Here is a 19,664-nt window from a genome sequence, read left to right as displayed (position 1 = left end):
ACTGTTTGTGTCCAGTGGCTGGAATGTATTTTTCGGTGTGAGACTAATTACATTCTCTTCTTTAGGTAATAACACAATATTCTGGAATTTTATTAGAAAAGAGAATTGAAATAAGGACGTCTGGCGATACTAAAGGTACTTAGTCATCATCTTTTTTTTTCTTTTAAAGTGAGTGTGTCTCTATCCAAGAAAGTGTTGTAAAACTGCCACTGCAAAAAGTGATGTGACTATTCGGATTGTTGATATTTGTCCTAACCGAACGTCTGATATTAATTTGACTTTCTTTAATTCAAGTCTTAGTTTTATTACTTTTTAAACTAATGTTTTGGGAAATTATTTGACGTTAGAAAGATTTCTTAACAAAGAGTGGTGAGCCAAACGTAAATTATGTTTAAATGATGGTAGAACTACACTTACGATTCTGCTTGCATTATGCTGTTCATCAGTATCCTATTTATGAATTATAATTTCCTTCTGCAGGGCTCATCTGGAGTACTACTTTGACAATAATATACCCATAATGTGTACTGCTGCTTTATGTTTTGCAAATGTAATGCTCCTAATACGTGTTGCTTAGGAGGAACAGGATACAATGTACTAAAAGTGATGAATGGAATGCTTGAATTAATCTCAGCCACTGGTAATTTCTAAGGGCTGCATCCCAGTCCCTTGTTATTTTGTACACCATGCCACCTCTGTTTGGACCAAGCTACAAGCCAGTCAGTCTCAGTCATGGTGTGCAAAATAATGATGGATTGGGACGCGGCTCGAGTAATTGCCTGTGGCTGAGATTGATTCAAGCTTTCCTTCCATCCATCACTATTTGTATACTTTAGTGAATCGTCCCAAGTTGGACGGGTAAGCCCAGACTTGCCACGCACACTGTGTCCCTCCAACCAAGATTTACCTGGCTGATGCTCTAACTCGGAGGAAACAGTCCTAGGCTGCTTGTTTTCTGATACAGGGAGGACCTGGCTCGGCAGTTCCAGCTGGACTCTTCTCATTGGAGCAGGGTCAGAACTAAGTTTCACATGGCTTGGTCCAAACTGAGGTTTAATGGTGTGCAAAATAACAATGGATTGAGATGCGGGACGGGTAATTACCAGTGGCTGAGATTAATTGAAGCATTGCATAAAGCAGTGTGTTCCATCCATTACTTTTTTTGATACTTTAGGAGGAACAGGAAGCAGTTCCATATTATGACTTTCAGTTGCATTACAGATGAATAATCCATTTTCAGACCAGTCCGCTTTATCATAAGAGTTTGAACTTACCCTCCTTGGATTCCCAAGGATCAATAGTGGTCTGTCACCTGTCTAATATTTAAAAAAACAGAAAAGTTTTGAAATGAGTTGAAAATGAAAAATATTTATACCATTTTAGCCCCTTTCGAGAGCAATAGTTAGTTCAATACCCGTGGCTGCTGTTTTTCTGCCTTTCTTGTTGTTGTGATGCCCCTACAGGCAACCTTTGCTGTCTGGGCGACCCCTTATTGTGAACACTTTTTTTTATTGCATTTTGTTATTGATTGTCAGCTTATATAATAAGGTACCAACCATATTCCATCAATTGCAGCATATAATAAAGCATATCAAGTTTGCAGTATCATAACAGTGATGCCAGTACAAGCATTCCAACCCTACCGCCTCTTGACACCTTCTCCCATATCGCTCAATACATTGGGTCATGTCAGGAGCCGACCGTATATAAGCTGTGCAGCTCCTCTGCAGAAAGTTCCAGCTGCCATGTCAAGTAGCAATTGTTTGTGCTTCGGTGCAGATTTTTGCACCAGTGTTTGGCCACTCTTCGTTTTGCCAGTAGCATCGCCACTGCCAACAAATTTACGATGTGCTTGTTGTATCTGTTTGACTAGGCCAAGTAATCATGTACCCCACATTGCGAGCAGTTCGAGTCTCCCTCAAACCGTATCCAAACAGCCTAGCAGGAGTATAATACATTTGTTGTAAATACTTGAAAAAAATAATTCACAGGTTACAAACTGGCTTGAACATTCCAATTAATGTGTAACAGAAACCCTATTCCTCTATTATCAAGGGAGTGTCAAAGGCAATGTTCTATCTATCTAATGTTGGGTTCTGGGCTGGCAGCCCATCGCCCTGATCTGCATTCTAAAACCTTGTAATACGTTTCCTGCTTGTGGGACCAGTAAGAAAGGTTTGGGGCACTATGAGCGTAGGTAGTTCTGCTGGGATAGAGAGATATAGTTCCCTCATAGTAGCCTTAAGGCGATAATATGTGAATGTTAATAATGGTGTCTGGAGTTGCGTGTGTGACATATCCGCTAACCTAGTAAACTGACCCTCTAGGTAAACATCCCCTAGCATCTTTATCCCTGCTTTATCGAACATGGCAAGTGCCTCAGCCTCGTGGGTGACCAATACGGCTGGGTGGAATTTCAGGGCGAGTGCAGGAGCATATAAAGGTAGTTTTTTAAAATCTCATTCTCCCAGTATCTTCCAAGCCTTCGCGGTGCAATGTATGTTGTTAATTCAGCTCTAGGCACATCTGTGCGCTTTTGTGACAACATAGCACTAAGTGGGATAGGCTGTGCATAATCTGCCTCATTTGCCAAGTGCGGCGTGCATGTGTGAGGGTTATAACAGCAATGTGCAAATTGCTCCTGGGCACACAAGTAATATAAATGTAAGTGCGGGCGACCAAAGCCACTCTGTGCATACTGGAGTGCCATTAGGTCTCAGCTGATACAAGGCTGTTTGCCTGCCCAAGCCAGTCTTATCATGTGCGATAGAATGGTTTTGAAAAAGTGTTGCAGCAACACTATGGGGATGTTAGTAAAATGGTAGAGAAATCTGGGGAAAACTATAATTTTCATGATCGCCACTCTGTTTGCCAGTGATAGTGGCATTCTGGACCACCTAGCTACCTGCTCCTCCAGTTCCGACACTACTCTGCCAGATTTCTCACAAACCACCAGGTCTGGGTCTCTATGGATCCCGATCCCTAAATATTTAACAGAATCTGTGCTGCATTCCAGAGTGAAGTTCAGTGTGCGAGTTTGCATGCTCGGGGTCATGGGAAATACTATTGAATTTACCCAGTTTATATTGAGGCTGGAATACCATTCAAAACGCCAGTAGGTCTTCAAACTCTTTTTAAAATTCACCCATCAGGCCATCCTGGCCCGGTGCCTTGCCATGGGAAGCGTGCGTATAGCCTCCCTTACCACCTCCTCTGTAATAGGTTGCATCTGATATTCCTGCTGTCCCAGGGTCAGCAAAGCCCAGGGCCACATCGTCCAGGTATTCAGATAGAATTGCTGGCGTGCTATACCTATCTTCCCTCACAGGGTCAGTTATTTTAACAATGAGGCTGGGGTTCAGCCTTTTGGCCAGGCTGCGACCAGGGCGGCCCACCTCCCCATACGCCCTTGTCACGTGACGCCAAGGGAAGTGGCTCAGCTCCTGCTCCACCCTATCATAATGTTTTGTAAAGTGTGCTCAAACGGTAACAAGCATGTAATAGTGGGGCATAGACTCTTAGATTCGTTCCAGCACCCGCAATGTGCTTTTTTAAATCTTATGCAGCTGTGTGAGTATGTCCCCCAAGACACCCGCCTTTGTGCTTATGCAAATCTCCCTAATTGCGACTTTAAATGCCTCCCAAATTATATCTGCCCCTTCCACAGACCCCACATTTGTGTCGACATTTTCTGTAATGGCAGATCGTAAGTTGCCTGAAATTTCCATGTTAATTGTGTAGGGATATGTGTGGAAACCAATACTACCAGTTTTACTGGTGCATGGTCTGACAGAGATGCTGTACAAAGCAAACATAAGGAGATGATGAATGGAGCGCTGATGCTGTACATCCACTACCCAAGCGCTTACCTCCCAGGCCACCTGCCAGTAGTTCAGAAAGGACCATGAGCTATGCAACAAGGAGGTAAAGGTTCCCTCCCATCTGTCAGGATTTCGTAATCTCCTTAGTTCCACTTGTTCATACTCCTACATACCCTCAAGCAAGACTCTGGCAGAGTGCTTAACATGGCAATTTTCCCTTGCCCACCAATTCTGCATCGGTTCTAGATACATATTAAGGTCTCCGCCCCACAGGATAGCGGGCAGCTGTATGCAATGCAAGGTATTTCAAAGCTGGGTATATAATTTAGGGTCGTCAATGTTAGGTTCGCAAGCGGTCACTAGGGTCACGAAGGTGCCTCACCGGCTGCTCTGCACTATGGCGTATCTGCCTTGATAGTCTGTATCAGTGTGAGTTACAGTAAAGGGCACAGCTTTTTAAAATTAATATCAACACTCCCCTAGAGTACGAAGAGGACAGTCGAACTGCCATCTAACAGACATCCATGGCGTTCTTTTGAATGTGGTGTCTGTCTCAATAGGCAAGCACTTGACGTGTTTTGCAGGGGTTGTTAAGCCCTCGTACATTCCAGGTCAAAATGGATATACACCCTGGTGGCTGGGCCATGATCACGTAGTATAAAGGAGAAACATTCTGTACAACATGTGAAGCAGCATGTCTCAGTGTTAGCTATCAATAGGACATATTTGGCAACAAAAACAAAGAACGTTAACCCCTCCCACTTTAGCATCCCAATCATGCCAAAGGCCTCCCCATAACCTAGAGACAAAAGGCCTAGAACTGTAAACAGAAAATGAGAATCACCAGCATAAGCTGGTATAACACAGTGGTAGTACATGTGGAGTGTACCTTGTAGGGCTGGCCAGAGTCCCAGTAACCCTCCCATTGGGAGGGTTACTGGGCCTTGTAGGGCTGGCCAGAGTCCCAGTAACCCTCCCATTGGGCGGAGGTGGCTGGGAGACACATTAGTAACCATCTGTGTAAGGTCTGCCAGGTTTTATGCACTTAACCAGTCCGCATGAAGGACATTTTCGGGGCTCTTAGCCTTGGACTAGACCGGCAGTAGGCCAGTCAAGAAGTGAAACAATTTATTTCGCAAGGGCAAGTGAGGGCCATATACATGCTTCTCCACATCAGCTTACCCCTCCTGAATCACCTGACTACATAACATGTACTTTGTTACAGTATTTGCTTTTTGTTTAAGCAACACCCCTGGTTAAAAAGAAATTGCATTCAATGGGTACCAGTGATGGCCTTGCACAAAGCAACAGCAAAACACACAAGATGTGTGCTCATGTAACGTAACTGGTGCTATGTAAAGCGCTCTGATAACTGATTCGGTTCGGTTCTAGTTCGCGCTATATAAAACTCCCAAAAAAAAAAAAAAAAAAAAAAAAGATGATGGACGGAATGTTGCCCAATGGCAAAACATTCACCCCCAGTCACTGAACTGGGTTTAATCAATCGTTATTTTGCTCACCAAGCCACTCCAGTTCAGACATGGCCATATGCAAATCAGTCTTGACCCTGTGCCTCAAGGGAACAGTCCAGCCCGAACTGCCATGCTACGTCTTCCCTGGACCGGAATCAAGCATCCTAGGACCGGTTTCTGGCTATCAGCTGTCTTCAGCCAGGATAGCTTGACTCCAGTGGCTTAGTGAGCACGGGACCCGCGTCTGGGCATACCCTTCCCACATAGGGTGAACAGCAAAACACACAAGATGATGGACGGAATGTTGCACAAGGGCAAAACATTCACCCCCAGTCACAGATCTGGGTTTAATCCATCGATATTTTGCTCACCAAGCCACTCCAGTTCAGACATGGCCATATGCAAATCAGTCTTGACCCTGTGCCTCAAGGGAACAGTCCAGCCCGAACTGCCAAGCTACGTCTTCCCTGTACCGGAATCAAGCATCCTAGGACCGGTTTCTGGCTATCAGCCGTCTTCAGCCAGGATAGCTTGACTCCAGTGGCTTAGTGAGCACGGGACCCGCGTCTGGGCATACCCTTCCCACATAGGGTGAACAGCAAAACACACAAGATGATGGACGGAATGTTGCACAAGGTAGCAGAGTGGGCTAAAGAACGGTGATGGATTAAACCCAGATCTGTTGACTGGGTGTGAGTGTTTGATTGGTTCAGATGCTCCGTCCATCACCACCCCCTTTTGTACCGATTTGGCCACCATAAGTTGGCAGTCTATGCTCAGACGTGAGTCCCTTGCTCACTTTGCCACTGGATTCAAGCAAGCCTGGCTGAAGACGGATGTAATGCCAGAAACCGGTCCTAGGAAGCTTGAATCCGGTTCAGGGAAGGCATGGCTTGGCAGTTCGGGCTGGACTGTTCCCATGAGGCACAGGGTCAGACTGATTTCCATATGGCTATGTCTGAACTGGGGTGGCAGAGTGGGCTAAAGAACGGTAATGGATTAAACCCAGATCTGTTGACTGGGTGTGAGTGTTTGATTGGTTCAGATGCTCCGTCCATCACCACCCCCTTTTGTACCGCTTGCACTAAGCAACTATAGTGCTCTCATTTTCCACCTCTGCATCTGACTGTTCACAGCGGCACTGGGAGAGATTTTTAAGGAATTCGATTGCTATTTTGGACGTCTTGAAGATTTTTGTGTTCCTGTGATGATCTATGTGCATGCTGACCGGGTAGTGCATCGGGCAGGGTATCCCCGCCTCTTTCTGGTACTTTTTGATCGGCAAGAACTCTTTACGGGCTGCCTGCACCGTCACTGTAAAATGTGGGAAGAATGCCACACAGTTCCTTTGGTCATTGTCCTTCTTTTCACATGCCAGCCAGAGCACTATATCTCGATAGTTTAGTAGCTTGGCTATTATTGGGCGTGGGGGAGGGGGAGGCCCGGGGACTGCCTCGCCACAAGGATCTGTGCTTGCTTTCCACCACCAGAAAGTGCAACAGGTTTCTGGAACCAAAAATGTCAGTATGCATAGTTTCTACATACAACTCCATTTTTAGGTTTCACCTGCTCATTGTGAAATCTATTATTTTTAATATATCTTAAGTGACTTGCATCCCGCCTTCACTTTTTATTGGTCCGTTTGCTTTCCAGTTTACTTTCCTCCTTTACTATTGGTTGTAGCCTGTTCTCCCATCTCTGTCTCTATCAGTGTCCCATAGCCTAACTACTCATTCCCATCTGCGTTGGTGGTTCAAACTTTCTTTCTTTTGTTTAACGCTGCATACCGTTTACTGTTTACATTTTGTGATCTTTCCCTCTAAACACCGAACATTGCTGTATTTTACTACTAAACAGCCAGTCACAATTGAAGTTACCTTGCAGTTAAAAGGGGCTTGATTTAGATGGTGCAGCAGGTGCAGTGGCACTGGGGCCAAAATCTCTAGGGACCCCACTAAACACAGAATATTGCCAAATGTTCCTACTATACAGACGTTTTCAAGTGAAGTTATCTAGCAGGCACTAGGGTCATGATTACAGTGGTGCAGCAGGTGCAGTGACACTGGGACCAAAAGCTCTAGGCACACCAGTAAACACCTAATATTGCTATATTTTACTACTAAACAGGCAGTCACAAGTGCAGTTACTTTGCAGGTAGTAGGGGCATGATTGAAATGGTGCAGCAGGTACAGTGGCACTGGGGCCAAAAGTTGTCATGACTCCTCTAAACACCAAATATTGCTATATTTCACTACTGAACAGGCAGTCACAATTGCAGATACTTGCAGGCACTATGGTCATTGAAAAAAAAAAGTGGAGTTTTATATAGCGCACACTAGACCCGAAGGTATCATAGCGCTTTACATAAGCACCAGTTACATTACAGACTGACACATTCATTTTTTTTTTGTTGGGGTATGGGAGATTAAGTGATTTGCCCAGAATCACAGAATGTTGAGCGTCCCTGCTGAGACTCGAACCCCGTTCACCAGCTCCAAGGTCGACTGCCCTAGCTGTTAGGCCACATTCTCTCCCCAAATTATTTGAATGGTGCAGAAGGTGCAGTGGTACTGGGACCAAAAGTTCTAAGCACCCCAGTAAACACCAACTATTGCTACATTTTACAACTAAACAGGCAGTCACATGTGCAGTTATCTTGAAGGCTCTAGGGTTATGATTTAAGTGGTGCAGTAGGTGCAGTGGCACTGAGCCCAAAAGTTGTGAAACTTTTTTTCTTTTTTGAAGGCTGCACAGCGTTTACTGTTTACCAATACTTATGTTCCCCTGGCAGCACATATTTAAAACTTGCTTGTTTCATTATGCTTTAGTGTGTCGAATCTTTAACTAATTTTCAAATTTTTCATGATATTGTTACGCTAATAAAATTGCATTTTTTTTCTTTGTCATGTGTTTGTCGCTAATATATATATATTTTTTTGTGGCATGTGTTTGTTGTTGGAGCATTCTTTAGTGCAAACCCAAACTAAGTGATTGTAGTGCTTTACTTGAGCACGCTCAATGGTGCTCTGAAGGGATATTTTAACATACTTTATTCGTTGGGACAGTTTCTGTATCACATTACAGCGCCAGACAACTGCTTCAGAGTCTTGGATTGTTAACAAGGCATTTGCCTGTTCTAAAGTATTCCTCGAGTTTGGTGATGGCAGCCTGTTCGTTCTACTGGCTGGGAAGGTAGGCTGTATAGTTTAAAGAGCAGCAAATTCAAAAATTCCAGCTGCAGGGCATTGTTGTCGCATTGTATCAAAACTCATCTTTGTGAGCAAAGGTGTTCGGTGAATTTATAGGATTTGTGCTGCTTTTTTTCTTCTTAGGTGTGAGTTCTCCACTTTTTTTTAACAATGATTGTTTAGCTTAGTAAGCAGTTAGATGGTAAGACTAGCTTTTTTTCGGACTGGCTTTTACTGTGCAGATTGTATTGTTCTAGCACCAAAAACATGTTATACCGTTTGCTGTCCGTTGAAAATATAAATAAGCAACGTGGTAATTGAGCAATACTCTGTAAACTGAAGCAGGAGTTATTTCCAAATAGTGAGAACTTTGCCCTTCATCTTTCCTTTGATATAAAATGCTTTTATATTTATTTACATACTTATAACGCGTGGTATTTTAGCTTAGTAAATTGCTCAAAGAGGTTTGAATTTTCCAAAGTAATTTAAACAGCCTCCTGTGTTTTCGTTGTTTTATGATATAAAGAACACCAACTGCACATTCTTAAACCATACCTCATCGACACCACCCAAAAACTCTTTAGCAGGGCTATATTCACATGGCTGCATCAATGGTTAGATGAAAATGCAGCTCTATGTCCTCTGCAAGCTGGTTTTCGGGTCAAACACATTATTGATAGATCAACATTTTAGACTCCAGCTGATTTAATGGAAGACTATCACGATCGCAAAGGGTAGGGTTTATGCAGTATTTGTAAAACTTAAAGCAGCATTCAATATGGTCCCAAGAAAAGGGCTGTGACAGCTGATTACAAAGATGGGAGTCCCCAAATATTCATGCACAATCATTGAAACGTTACATGTCAATAATTTTGCCCAGGTGCGCTGTGGATAGCTGGGAGAGTTGACGGACCCATTTCCAGTAGGCTGTGCAACCATAGGCTAGGTCGAAACGTTGTTGGCACTGCAAGAAATAGATCTAATTCTTTCTTTATGGGAACTGCATATTATTGGGTTGAGCCTGGGCAGCGCGCATGTGCTGTGGTGCAAGGCATGTATTACTGAGTTAGGGATTTGAAGCTCCACCCACTCTCCGCCCATATTTTTAATTGGCTTGTGTTGTACTTCTTAAATGCTGGCTTCTGATTCCTTCATCGCCTTGTTAGTCCCTCCTTAGTACCGCCTTGGCTGCTTTTTGAATCCTCCCATGGCAACTGGCCCTTTTACTTCTGATGTTACACAGTACCCCCTATTAAGTCTGTATGCACTATTTACTTTAATGGGGTTTGCCCTACTGCAGGCAGGACGTGCGTTCCTTACATTCAGTGCGCCATGCGCACTTTAACTTTTCCAACTTTTATATCGTTTCTGCACCCGATCCTGTGCTTGTATTTATTTAATTGCTTGTCCTTTTCAGCACGGTGCTTTCAGAGCAACCGAAGCCAAAACCGAGCAGCAATGCTGGAAGAAGGCTCCGGCTCAGCCCCGCCCCTCCCCCTCACACTATCTACTGACACCTGAGGAGCAGCAGAGGAGAGAGGCAGGCGGCAGCCGAAGCACAAGAAGCATTTGCAATGCAATAGGTCTCCTATTTGCGAGACTTTGAGCTATTGGCATTGTTAAATGACAATGCCTTTTATTTATGTGTTGGTTTTTAAAACCTATATAAAAGGCATTGTCATTTACAATGCAAATAGCTTCAACTCTCTCAAATGCGAGACTTATTGCATTGCACATGCTTGTGTTACAAAGCTCAGAAAAATGTAATGCACACCATTTTTCTTGTAGATGATCGCTTCCCCGGAGCTGTGAGTCCGAGCTACCTCTAGAGTGGCACGGCTGCAGCAGGAGGAGGGACGGTTCCCTCTCAATAAACCAGGGATGCTGAGACTCTGACTCAAACAGAGCCATACCTAAGGACTGCTGGCTCTGGCTGGGCTCCCAGTGCCTCTTTCAGCTCAGAATGACTGCATGAGGAAAGGCAAGGCCGATTGACAAGGACGTGATTCAAACAGTAAACGGTAGACAAAGTGCACCGTTGTCTATCCCTATACAAATGTAGTCAGACCTTCCAGCTTATCGCGATTTGCAAAAAAAATTGCGAAATCGCGCGATCTCTGCAAATGCCGCGATATTTGGCATAAAGCCCGCGAAATTTGCCGTTTTCCGGCGTTCGCCCATTTTCCATTTGATTTGCGGCGAGGACGCGCGGCCGAGAGAGAGGGAGAAGACCACGGCGGCCGAGAGAGGGAGAAGACCACGGCGGCCGAGAGAGGGAGAAGACCAGCACCACACCAGCAAGAGGGGGAGAGAGCACGAAGCGGCAGCGACACACTGACAGGTACCGTCCGTCCGCTGGATAATCTCCCGAGTCCACCTGCAGGCTGTGCTGGCTCGAGAGGGGCCACGCCTTCTGCTGGACGGGAGATCTCTACCTGCTGCAACGGGCCCCTCGAACCAGGGGCTGGAATCAGTACTCAGGGAGGCCCTGGGTGATGATTTCATGGGCCCTTTAGGTGACCCCCTGCAAGTAAGCACCTTCGAAGCGGCTCTTTAAAGTGTTGGACAGTCTTGTTGAGAACACTGATGGATAAATGTTACTTTGTGACCTTTCAACTGCGTTTTTAGGTGCTAGACCAGGTGTTTTGCAGAAGAGGGAAAAGCTTTTATTGCAGGCCTCGCCCGGCCTTGGGTAAAGTTTTTATTATTTATTCATGCATTTTTATATAGCGCGGACTTTACCTGAAGGCGTCAGAGCGCTTCACATTAGGAACAGAGATGAAACATAATGAGAAACATTACAAAAGAACAGATTGCAAAAACATACGTTACTTACATAAGGTAATAGTGACATTTGTGAGCAAACAAAATGCATGAGGTAGTAAAGGTAATAGTGACAATCGTGAGCAAACAAAATACTGGAGTAAAAATTGTGAGCAACCAAAAATGCATGAGGTAGTCAAAAGTGCACAAGAGGAGATGAAAGTGACAAGTGTGCAGTTATGAGAGAAAACAGAGTATAATTTGAGGTATAGTACTGCAATAAGTGCTAGACACTCAGGCACAGGAACAAGCGTTACGTGGGCAAGGTCAAACAGTAAGATATCTGTGTTTGGTGTTGCAAAAACCCCAAAATAAAATGCCGCTAAATGCCGCTAAATTTCCATTTTTGTGCCGCTAAATTTTCATTTTTGTGCCGCTAAATTTTCATTTTTGTGCCGCTAAATTTGCCAATCCATGCCGCTATATCCTGGGGGGGTCTGTGTAGTGTCCATGTCTAATGAAATATCAATGCATTGTTCGCATATGTAACCTCACTACTAGTTGTTAAAAAAAATATATATATTTTTTTCTTTTAAATTGTTCACTGGTTTTGGGTGGCTGTGTTTTGGCTAAACAAACTAAATGTATTACAAAGTCCACTTTACTCCAAAAATTACCATAAAGTGTTTTCCCCATTTTGTTCGTATGCTTTGTAATATTTAGAAATTTCCATAACTCCTAGCGAGAAGATGGTCTCATGACTTTGTTTATTTTACCTGAACTTAAAATCTATTTCCATTGAAAATGGAGGGTTTTACAATGGCTACCACCGCTCTGTTTAAAGGCGCACAAAGGATGGATAGTGACTCTCTGAGGTCTTATCTTAGTACCTACTTCTGGCTTGTCAGGGACCGTGCTGCTTACCGCTGCTGCCCTGGGGCAGGGAAGAACTGTGCAACTGCTGAGCCATCAGCTCTTCTCACCTGGATGCCCACTCAGCCTCACGGGGAGCAAGATGATGATAATAACTGGTGACAACAGCAGTGTCAGTAAGGCTACTGCTACCGAGTCGGTGAAGAGACCAGCGCTGGTGATCTTGGATTGCGGAGACGGGCAGAGGAGGTGGCACAAGATATGCTGCGGAGGGGCGTCGCTGAGCTCAGGGAGGTAGTCATCTAAATCTGGCTTCTCTGAGCTCCGTGCCACTTTGCTGCCATGGGGTGATCTAGGTAAATAAAGACATTTAACAATGTGCCCGACCCACTCACTAGCTATCTTAGCCTGTCATAACCTTCTGTTCTCCACAGTCCCTTGTCTTCTCTGCTGCTCTAGCCTCCATCTCATGTTCTAAAATTGCAACTTTACCTCAAATATTTTAATACCTAGCTAGCTAATTGTCAGCACCTGCTCCAGCCTCACACAATCATTCACTGCACTCCCTTTCTATGCCCAACCCTCTTTCGTGCACCCATACGTAACCAAGCTCCTCCCTCACCAACAAAGTGTTTCTACTGGTGCACCATAAAGAACCCGCACAAAGTCATGCATTGATTTAAGCTCACAGGCCTGCACAATATATGCTCCAGGGTTTCTCGTGGGTTCAAATGTAGTAGCTAACAGCTTTCTTTTCACATTTTGCTTTGTCACGGTGAGTGTTTTGAGGTGATACAAGTGTCACTTTCCGTGATTAGATGCCATGAATGAAACGTTCCGTAATTTAATGTATGTTAAGGAAGCTTAAAGTGCCATTTTTTCTTGCTTGATGCCTTGAGATGCTGAACAGGGCATTATCCAAAATTAAATATTGAGGATGTTACCAGTGTCCATTTCTAACATTGGATGTCTCCAGTTTTGTCTGTCCCTCTGTGTTAGGTTGTTGTTACAGGCACTTTCTAAAAATGTATTTCTTCTGATATCATTTCCATGGACCAGTGTTGTTTCTTGTAAAGTTACAAGCGCCCCTCTCTGGCTTTTAGTATCTTGATATTATAAATGTCCTTTTCTGACAGTCTGGCAACAAGTGCTGTGTGATGCAACTAGTACCTGTTTCTGGCAGTGGAAGATGGTGGGTCTTAAGCGTTCAACTTACTGACAATGAGTATCTGGGGATATTACAAGTGGTATTATGTGACTGTGAATGCTTTGGGGGGTTCAAAGTTCTTTTTGCTGACCGTGAATGTCTGGGGATATTACCTGCGCTACTTACTGATAGTGGATGTCATGTTTGCCAATTCCCGACAGTGGTGGTCTTGGGATGATATCATTGCCACTTCCTGACATTCAGTGTCTGATGATGCTACAAGTGACACCTGCCTCGAAATGCATTGCTAAATCAGACCATTTGCAGATGGCTACAGTTTCTAAAGAGTACACAATGGGCAGCAATTGTATAGCTCTTCAATTCCTGGTGGCACAGCACCCAGGATAATTTGCTGCATTGCTAAACACTTATATGTCCCAAAGGCGAGACCTATTGGCTCTGCCAACGCATGTTTTTTATTTATATTGTTTTCCATTTACACACCTTTTTAGTCCCTTTCATTATTTGGTTTCTGTCAACATGTTGTACCCTAAGCAACTGTCGGTCATTTTATATATGTATGGTGTAAAATATCTGAGTTGAAACAACTGTTAAGATGTATTCAAATATATCGATTATCAAGAGACTAGTACCGTTTTTCAGTTCTATTTCGCCCTAATAAAGTGCAACAAATGATACTTAAAAATTATAATGAGTCTTGAAATAAGTTCGTAGTGACCCTGTGTAGATCACAATTCACCTTTATTGGCTTGTTTTGCTGTTAGAAAAATCTTGACTGAACCCGATCCCACGACTGCAATAAAACAAAACAGTCTTGCATATAGACCAAGGAAGCCTTTTCTTTCTTTGTTCTTTGGGCACCGTTTTTGTCTATTGCCCGAAGAGTTGTGATTCAAAAGCTGTCAGAATGGTGATGGGCCCGCCCCCACACACAAGCACACGTGCCCTTCTCTGAACTGCCATCATTCTGTAGCATTTTTTATTTTATGTCATTTTGAACATTTTAACAACCTTCTGTTTCCTCGGCATGCCACCTCTGAGCATCCTGGTGTAAGTTAATGTTGCTTAATTAAGGCAGATTGTGGCAAATGATGATTAGAGCCTCAGTGCTTTCAAGTGTTGCCAAAAGCGTATCTCTTCACCATGGTAACCATAGCTGGAGAGGTGGTTAAGTTTCCAAAGCCGGAGTGCACGTACACATGATGACTCAACTAACATTAAACATTACTTCGAGTACTTAATAGAGGGCTATTAGTCTGAAAATGTACGGACAAATTCTTAGATCGGAATAGTTCTAGAAAATTAGCTCTTGAAACCCTCTTGTTAATTAAAACTGATACTTGAAGCCAGGGTTAAGTATTTGAGACAACAGTTAAAGCAAATAGGGCTAATTAGATCCCTAAGGAAACATTAGTTTTGATAGCTCAAGTCTTTTGAGCCAGTAATGTTTCCGTTGATCCTCTTAAACAAACATTTGTATGTATCCCCTGTGGGGGTTTTGTAAAGTCTCTCAGAAACATGGTAACGTAGCTTTGTGCATCTGACCTCAGAGGTTTTCTGAATGTGCCACTTTGTATGGTTAAGGATAGCGAAATGTGTATTCTATTCTTCAAATGAAATTCTTATAAACGGATACATCGAATGCACAGATGTTAATTAGGTAAGCCGTGTATTCAATGATTTAATATATTTATAAACACATGGAGCCCCACTTCTAGAACAATAAAATAACACTCCGATTAGAACCTGCTAGAAAATGAGCAGTGTTCTGCAAAAATTCTCCAAAATGAATTTTGACCCCAGCTTCATTAACTATATGCGATTATTGTACATGGAACTGTTTGTTAGGATCAGAATTTAGGTTTCTAGTCCTAAGATGTACCTGTCGTGGGTTCTTTCCCCGGTCACAACTACTCTTTATCGTCGTCATCAAGTCAATGGCAGAGTGGATCTAAAGAGGCGCATGAGTGAAAGGGCTCGAATGGACACCCACGCTGGCAGATGGGGTTCAAGTATGCTGATGGCCCACTTACATTCCTTGAAAAATGTGAATGGTCTGGACTAAGAGCAATTCAAATTCTTGATATATTTGGCACATACTCAAGACTGAAATTGTTAGTTATGTGTGGTCTATCCGGTGAACCCTATGGACCAGGGTCTGCTGTGGGCCTCTGGTTTGACACTAGTGCAGAGGGGCTTCTGCTACTTGGGGGGTGTACAGCATAAGATGTAAGAACAAGGGTTGACCGATAACCCAACTGCTCTTGCCAGATATATCTTGAACAGTGCTGACACATTGGTCCCCTTTGCCAGTCAATTGGTAAAACAGCCATTTTTTAAGTTGTTAATTGTATTTATTTAGCACATACTACCCCCTGACGAGGCGTTAAAGTCTTTTGCAGCGAGTAGCACGCTACTGTGTAACCCAAGATTAGGTTTACGAAGGTAGATAGAAAATGTTTTTTCTTCTTTGGCGGTAAGTATTGGTAAGCGTGTTAAGTTAGTGCTCATTGAGGTGTCATGTGTTTCCTGTGTTTGTATTTAAAGGTATGGGTGTGTATATATATATATATATATATATATATATATATATATATATATATATATATATATATATATATATCCCCAAATATGTTAATATATGTACATAATTATAATGTATACATACATGCACACCCACATATATGGATTACATTTTATAAAAGTAAGGTCCAATGAATTGATCATATCTACATTCAGATTTACATACATGTAATATTATTTACAAGGTCAAACCTAGATATTTGTTCCGCATAATTATACAGACACTTTTTATTTATTTTTTTATATGTATATATTGTTATAACCGTACACATACATTCACTATGTTCATATTTATCTACTCAGACATACTCATTGTCATCTTCGTCAGCCTTCTCTTGCCACTTCTCTTTTCTACCTGTTTATTCTGCTTTATTTTGCGTGTCTGTAATCTTTCCTCAGGCTTGTCCTACCTTGCCTCTTCTCTTCTGTGCCTGTTAATTGAGCCGGTCATTCAGCCCTTTTTTGCTCTTGTCTGCTCTGTGGTGTCTGTGCCGCCTTGCTTCACCCGCCATTCTCTGCTTTTTCGCCACCTCCCACTTCCTGCCTCCCTGCGCCCCTCCGCTCCTCCCAGGACCTTCTTAATGGAGGCCGCAGTACAACCCCCTTGAGCAGCTCCCCCTTGCTGCGTATCAAAGGGCGCTTCCTTTGCTGCCCTCTGTGCTCTGCCCAGCCTTCCTCCTGTTGCTCATAGCTGATTTGGCATTTCTGTACACTAGTATTTTGCTCGTTGTAATCTTACTCAGCCTTGTCTTGCCACTTCTCTATTGACCATGTTTGTTCTGCTATATTTTGCACACCTTCATTTTGTGACTCGGGGACCTAGTAACAAAAGCCAATTTTTCAGGTTCCTCCAAATATGACATGCACTCATGCCACAGCTCAAAGACCTCAAGGAGATCCCTAAATGTAGCCCTTCTCGAAGAAAAGCTACTTTGGAAATACAGTTAATGTTTTCCAGGTGTGAAACTTTTGTATGGGGAACATCTGGACCTGCACAGTAGAATACAGTTTTGTAAAGTAGCTATATATTATGGCTTCAATATTTCATTTCGCAAAGACTAATTGGGCTACTGCTAAATCCATGAAAAGGATCTCCTTTTCCCCAGCCTTGTCCAAGTTGAAGAAGACAAACTAGCAGAAGGAAAGAAGTACTCTGGAAATGTCAGTTCTTCTATTTTCCCTTGTAAAAAAAGCCAGCACCAGCTTATATAATAGAATTCTAGCTACATATTACTTACCTTAGAATATTCCCCAGGCGTCAAGCTGGATCTGGAAAGTCTTGTGCAGTACCTCTGTGGTAGGTGGCGTTGATCGGCGTTGCTGACAATGGATCATATCCAAAGGGGCACAGGGCTTTTATCCATTCCTGTGGAGCGGAGGGGACCTACTGACTTTTCCGATGTAAATATCTGTGGACCCTAATTTGTAAATGACGCTGTACAGTGTATTACATGTGTTATGAGTGTATGTTTTGTGTATAGGATCAGTAGATATTGTGCAGGGTGAGCGGTGTAATGCTAAGATCTTGTAGAGGGTGTCTAGGTTTAAAATACAACAATTACAACTGCCCACATACACTCTTCCTCTACCCACCTGCAAAAGCATGAGAAATGCACTCCATCCACCTCGATGAGTGTTTGGACTTTTCATTAAGGTAGTCATTTTTGTAGCCCTGTTTTCCTTTTTTATGTTTTTGAGAATCCATCAAAGTCATCTGTTTTATTTCCCCTTCCTCCTGTTACAGCTCAGCAAAGACACCAATCTTTTCACGTCAAAAGGGCTCTCATGTATTTACATTGGCAAGATGAAAAACATTTTTGTACCTGTGAACTTTCTATAGATGGTATCTAAAGTGGGGAGGCTGTCATAGTAATGTGTCATTATAAGAGATTGGTAAAGCTGCTATTTGGGGACTGATTAATCGATACATTTCTTAAGCACTACTGCCCTAAAAAATGTTACGGTTGACAAACGCCATGCAAATCTTAAAATGCTATTCATAGGTGCATGCTCCAGTTTCCTTTTTGACTGTCAAAATGTTACAATACCACACGTAGAATTCTGGATGCAATTGCATATTTTTGGATGGCGAAATACTTCAATGCTTTAAACTTTGTGTGTGAATGTTGTCTGTGACCACAATTGAAGTAGGTGAGATACCTGGTGGAATGTCCCAGACTTGTGAGATCAAAACAGATTGCCAAGCAGCGGATGAAATTTAAAAACTGAAATCATATGTATTGGCGGAAAGAAAACATTGAAGGGGGAAGCTGACTATCACTCAATTTAAATAATCTCTGAAGCCAGAAATCCTAGTTTGAAAACATTTCAGTATATTGTAGTCTTTGGTTTCCTGGCTAATGTTTATCAATTTCTGAGGCTTTTAAAGGACTCCGAAACCTCTAGAAGGGTTTAAGTTGATTACTGGCAGGGATTCATATTGCCTTTCTTACTAACCAATTAGTCATTGGTAATCTATTCACAACAGCATGAACATTCTTAGGCAGTCACTGATGAGTAGTAAATTGAATTTGCCTTTATAGTATTTTGTATTCCCCTGGGCTGATATGCAACCTTACATCGCATGTTACATATGAGTTACAGCCCATCTGTGTTAAGCCTTGTAAAAAAAAAGGAAATTCAAAAATCTTTGGGGCGTGGGCAGTCTTAACATGTGTGAGATCATTAAGATAGCTATTCTGTAGGATACTAAAATCTCCAGCAGCAAATTTTATTTGCATCAGTGTTCCAGAGTACCCATCAGCAGTGGAAAAATACCAATGTCGGAGAATGAATTACATGTACTTTATTTGTTGTTAAGTGTGTAAATACTTTTAATGGTTTTACTTGCATTTTGTTCACCTGATATACATATAAAACTTAAGTCTTATGCAGAATGCTATAGCTTCAAGAGGACTATGGGCAACAATATACTTGTGTTTGTGGTAGTTTGCATTGAATATAACATGTTAGATCACTTGTGGAATCAGAAAAATGTTTTTTGAAAATGAACAAGTATCATAGAGAGGAGATAAAGACTTAAAATAAAATGCAACTATTATATTGGTACACAAAGTGTACTCTTTGTTACAAAATAATGCTTTGTTTCTACTTTTATTGCTGCTGTGTTTTCAGCTGTAGAAGTGGTTCACTGTTTTGTACCGGAAGGAGTTCCTATAGACATCACAGTCAAGTTGATGGTTTGCTTGATTCACCTGAATATACTTGAACCACTGAATGTAAGTATGATTTGAGCACCTAACATATGCTACATGAAGCAGATAACAGTACAATCTGTTTTGTACTTCTATATTTCTTTTGAATCCCAGATTGCACCTGAACAAATAATAAGTGAAGCATAACTATTTATTGAACGTTTAATCCGTTTTTCTATTTTTTTAGTATTAGTTACACTATATTGTTGCTCAGATGAACATTGCTATTGGCTAATCAAGTAATTGGCTGGGTTAACAAATCTTCTAACAAAATATTATCAGCTTAGCAGTCATCCATGGATGTGTTTAAACGTTGCATGCTTAGAAGGATCTTAATTCAAACAAGCATTGGAAATGCAATAGGTCTCGCATTAGGAAAGTTTGACTTTTTTTATTTATGTGTTGGTTTTGAAAATAGCAAAATTAATAGCTTTGTCAGTTACAATGTCAATAGTTTTAACTTTCGCAAATGTGACACCTATAGCATTTGTAATGCAATGTGTGTTGGATTTACGTGACTTAGATGTATTGATATTACAAATAACAATGGCTTTTAATTTTGTGAATAATTATTACTTAAA

General features: G+C 42.3%; 1 protein-coding gene across 1 annotated transcript in view; it reads left to right on the top strand.

Moving 5' to 3' along the window:
• Nucleotides 1-19,664, top strand: part of GTF3C3 (general transcription factor IIIC subunit 3) — a 348,121-nt gene that overhangs the window by 154,422 nt on the left and 174,035 nt on the right. Inside the window, exons 8-9 of the mRNA XM_078680426.1 lie at nucleotides 66-135; nucleotides 19,004-19,107. Of these exons, the coding sequence (XP_078536552.1) occupies nucleotides 66-135; nucleotides 19,004-19,107 (174 nt within the window). The remainder of the gene's footprint in view (nucleotides 1-65; nucleotides 136-19,003; nucleotides 19,108-19,664) is intronic.

This window comes from Lissotriton helveticus, chromosome 3_1, assembly GCF_964261635.1.
Source record: "Lissotriton helveticus chromosome 3_1, aLisHel1.1, whole genome shotgun sequence".
In the NCBI taxonomy this organism is placed as follows: Eukaryota; Metazoa; Chordata; class Amphibia; order Caudata; family Salamandridae; genus Lissotriton; species Lissotriton helveticus.
The sequence above is the reverse complement of the archived record's forward strand: the minus strand, read 5'-3'. Positions and strand labels throughout refer to the sequence as shown.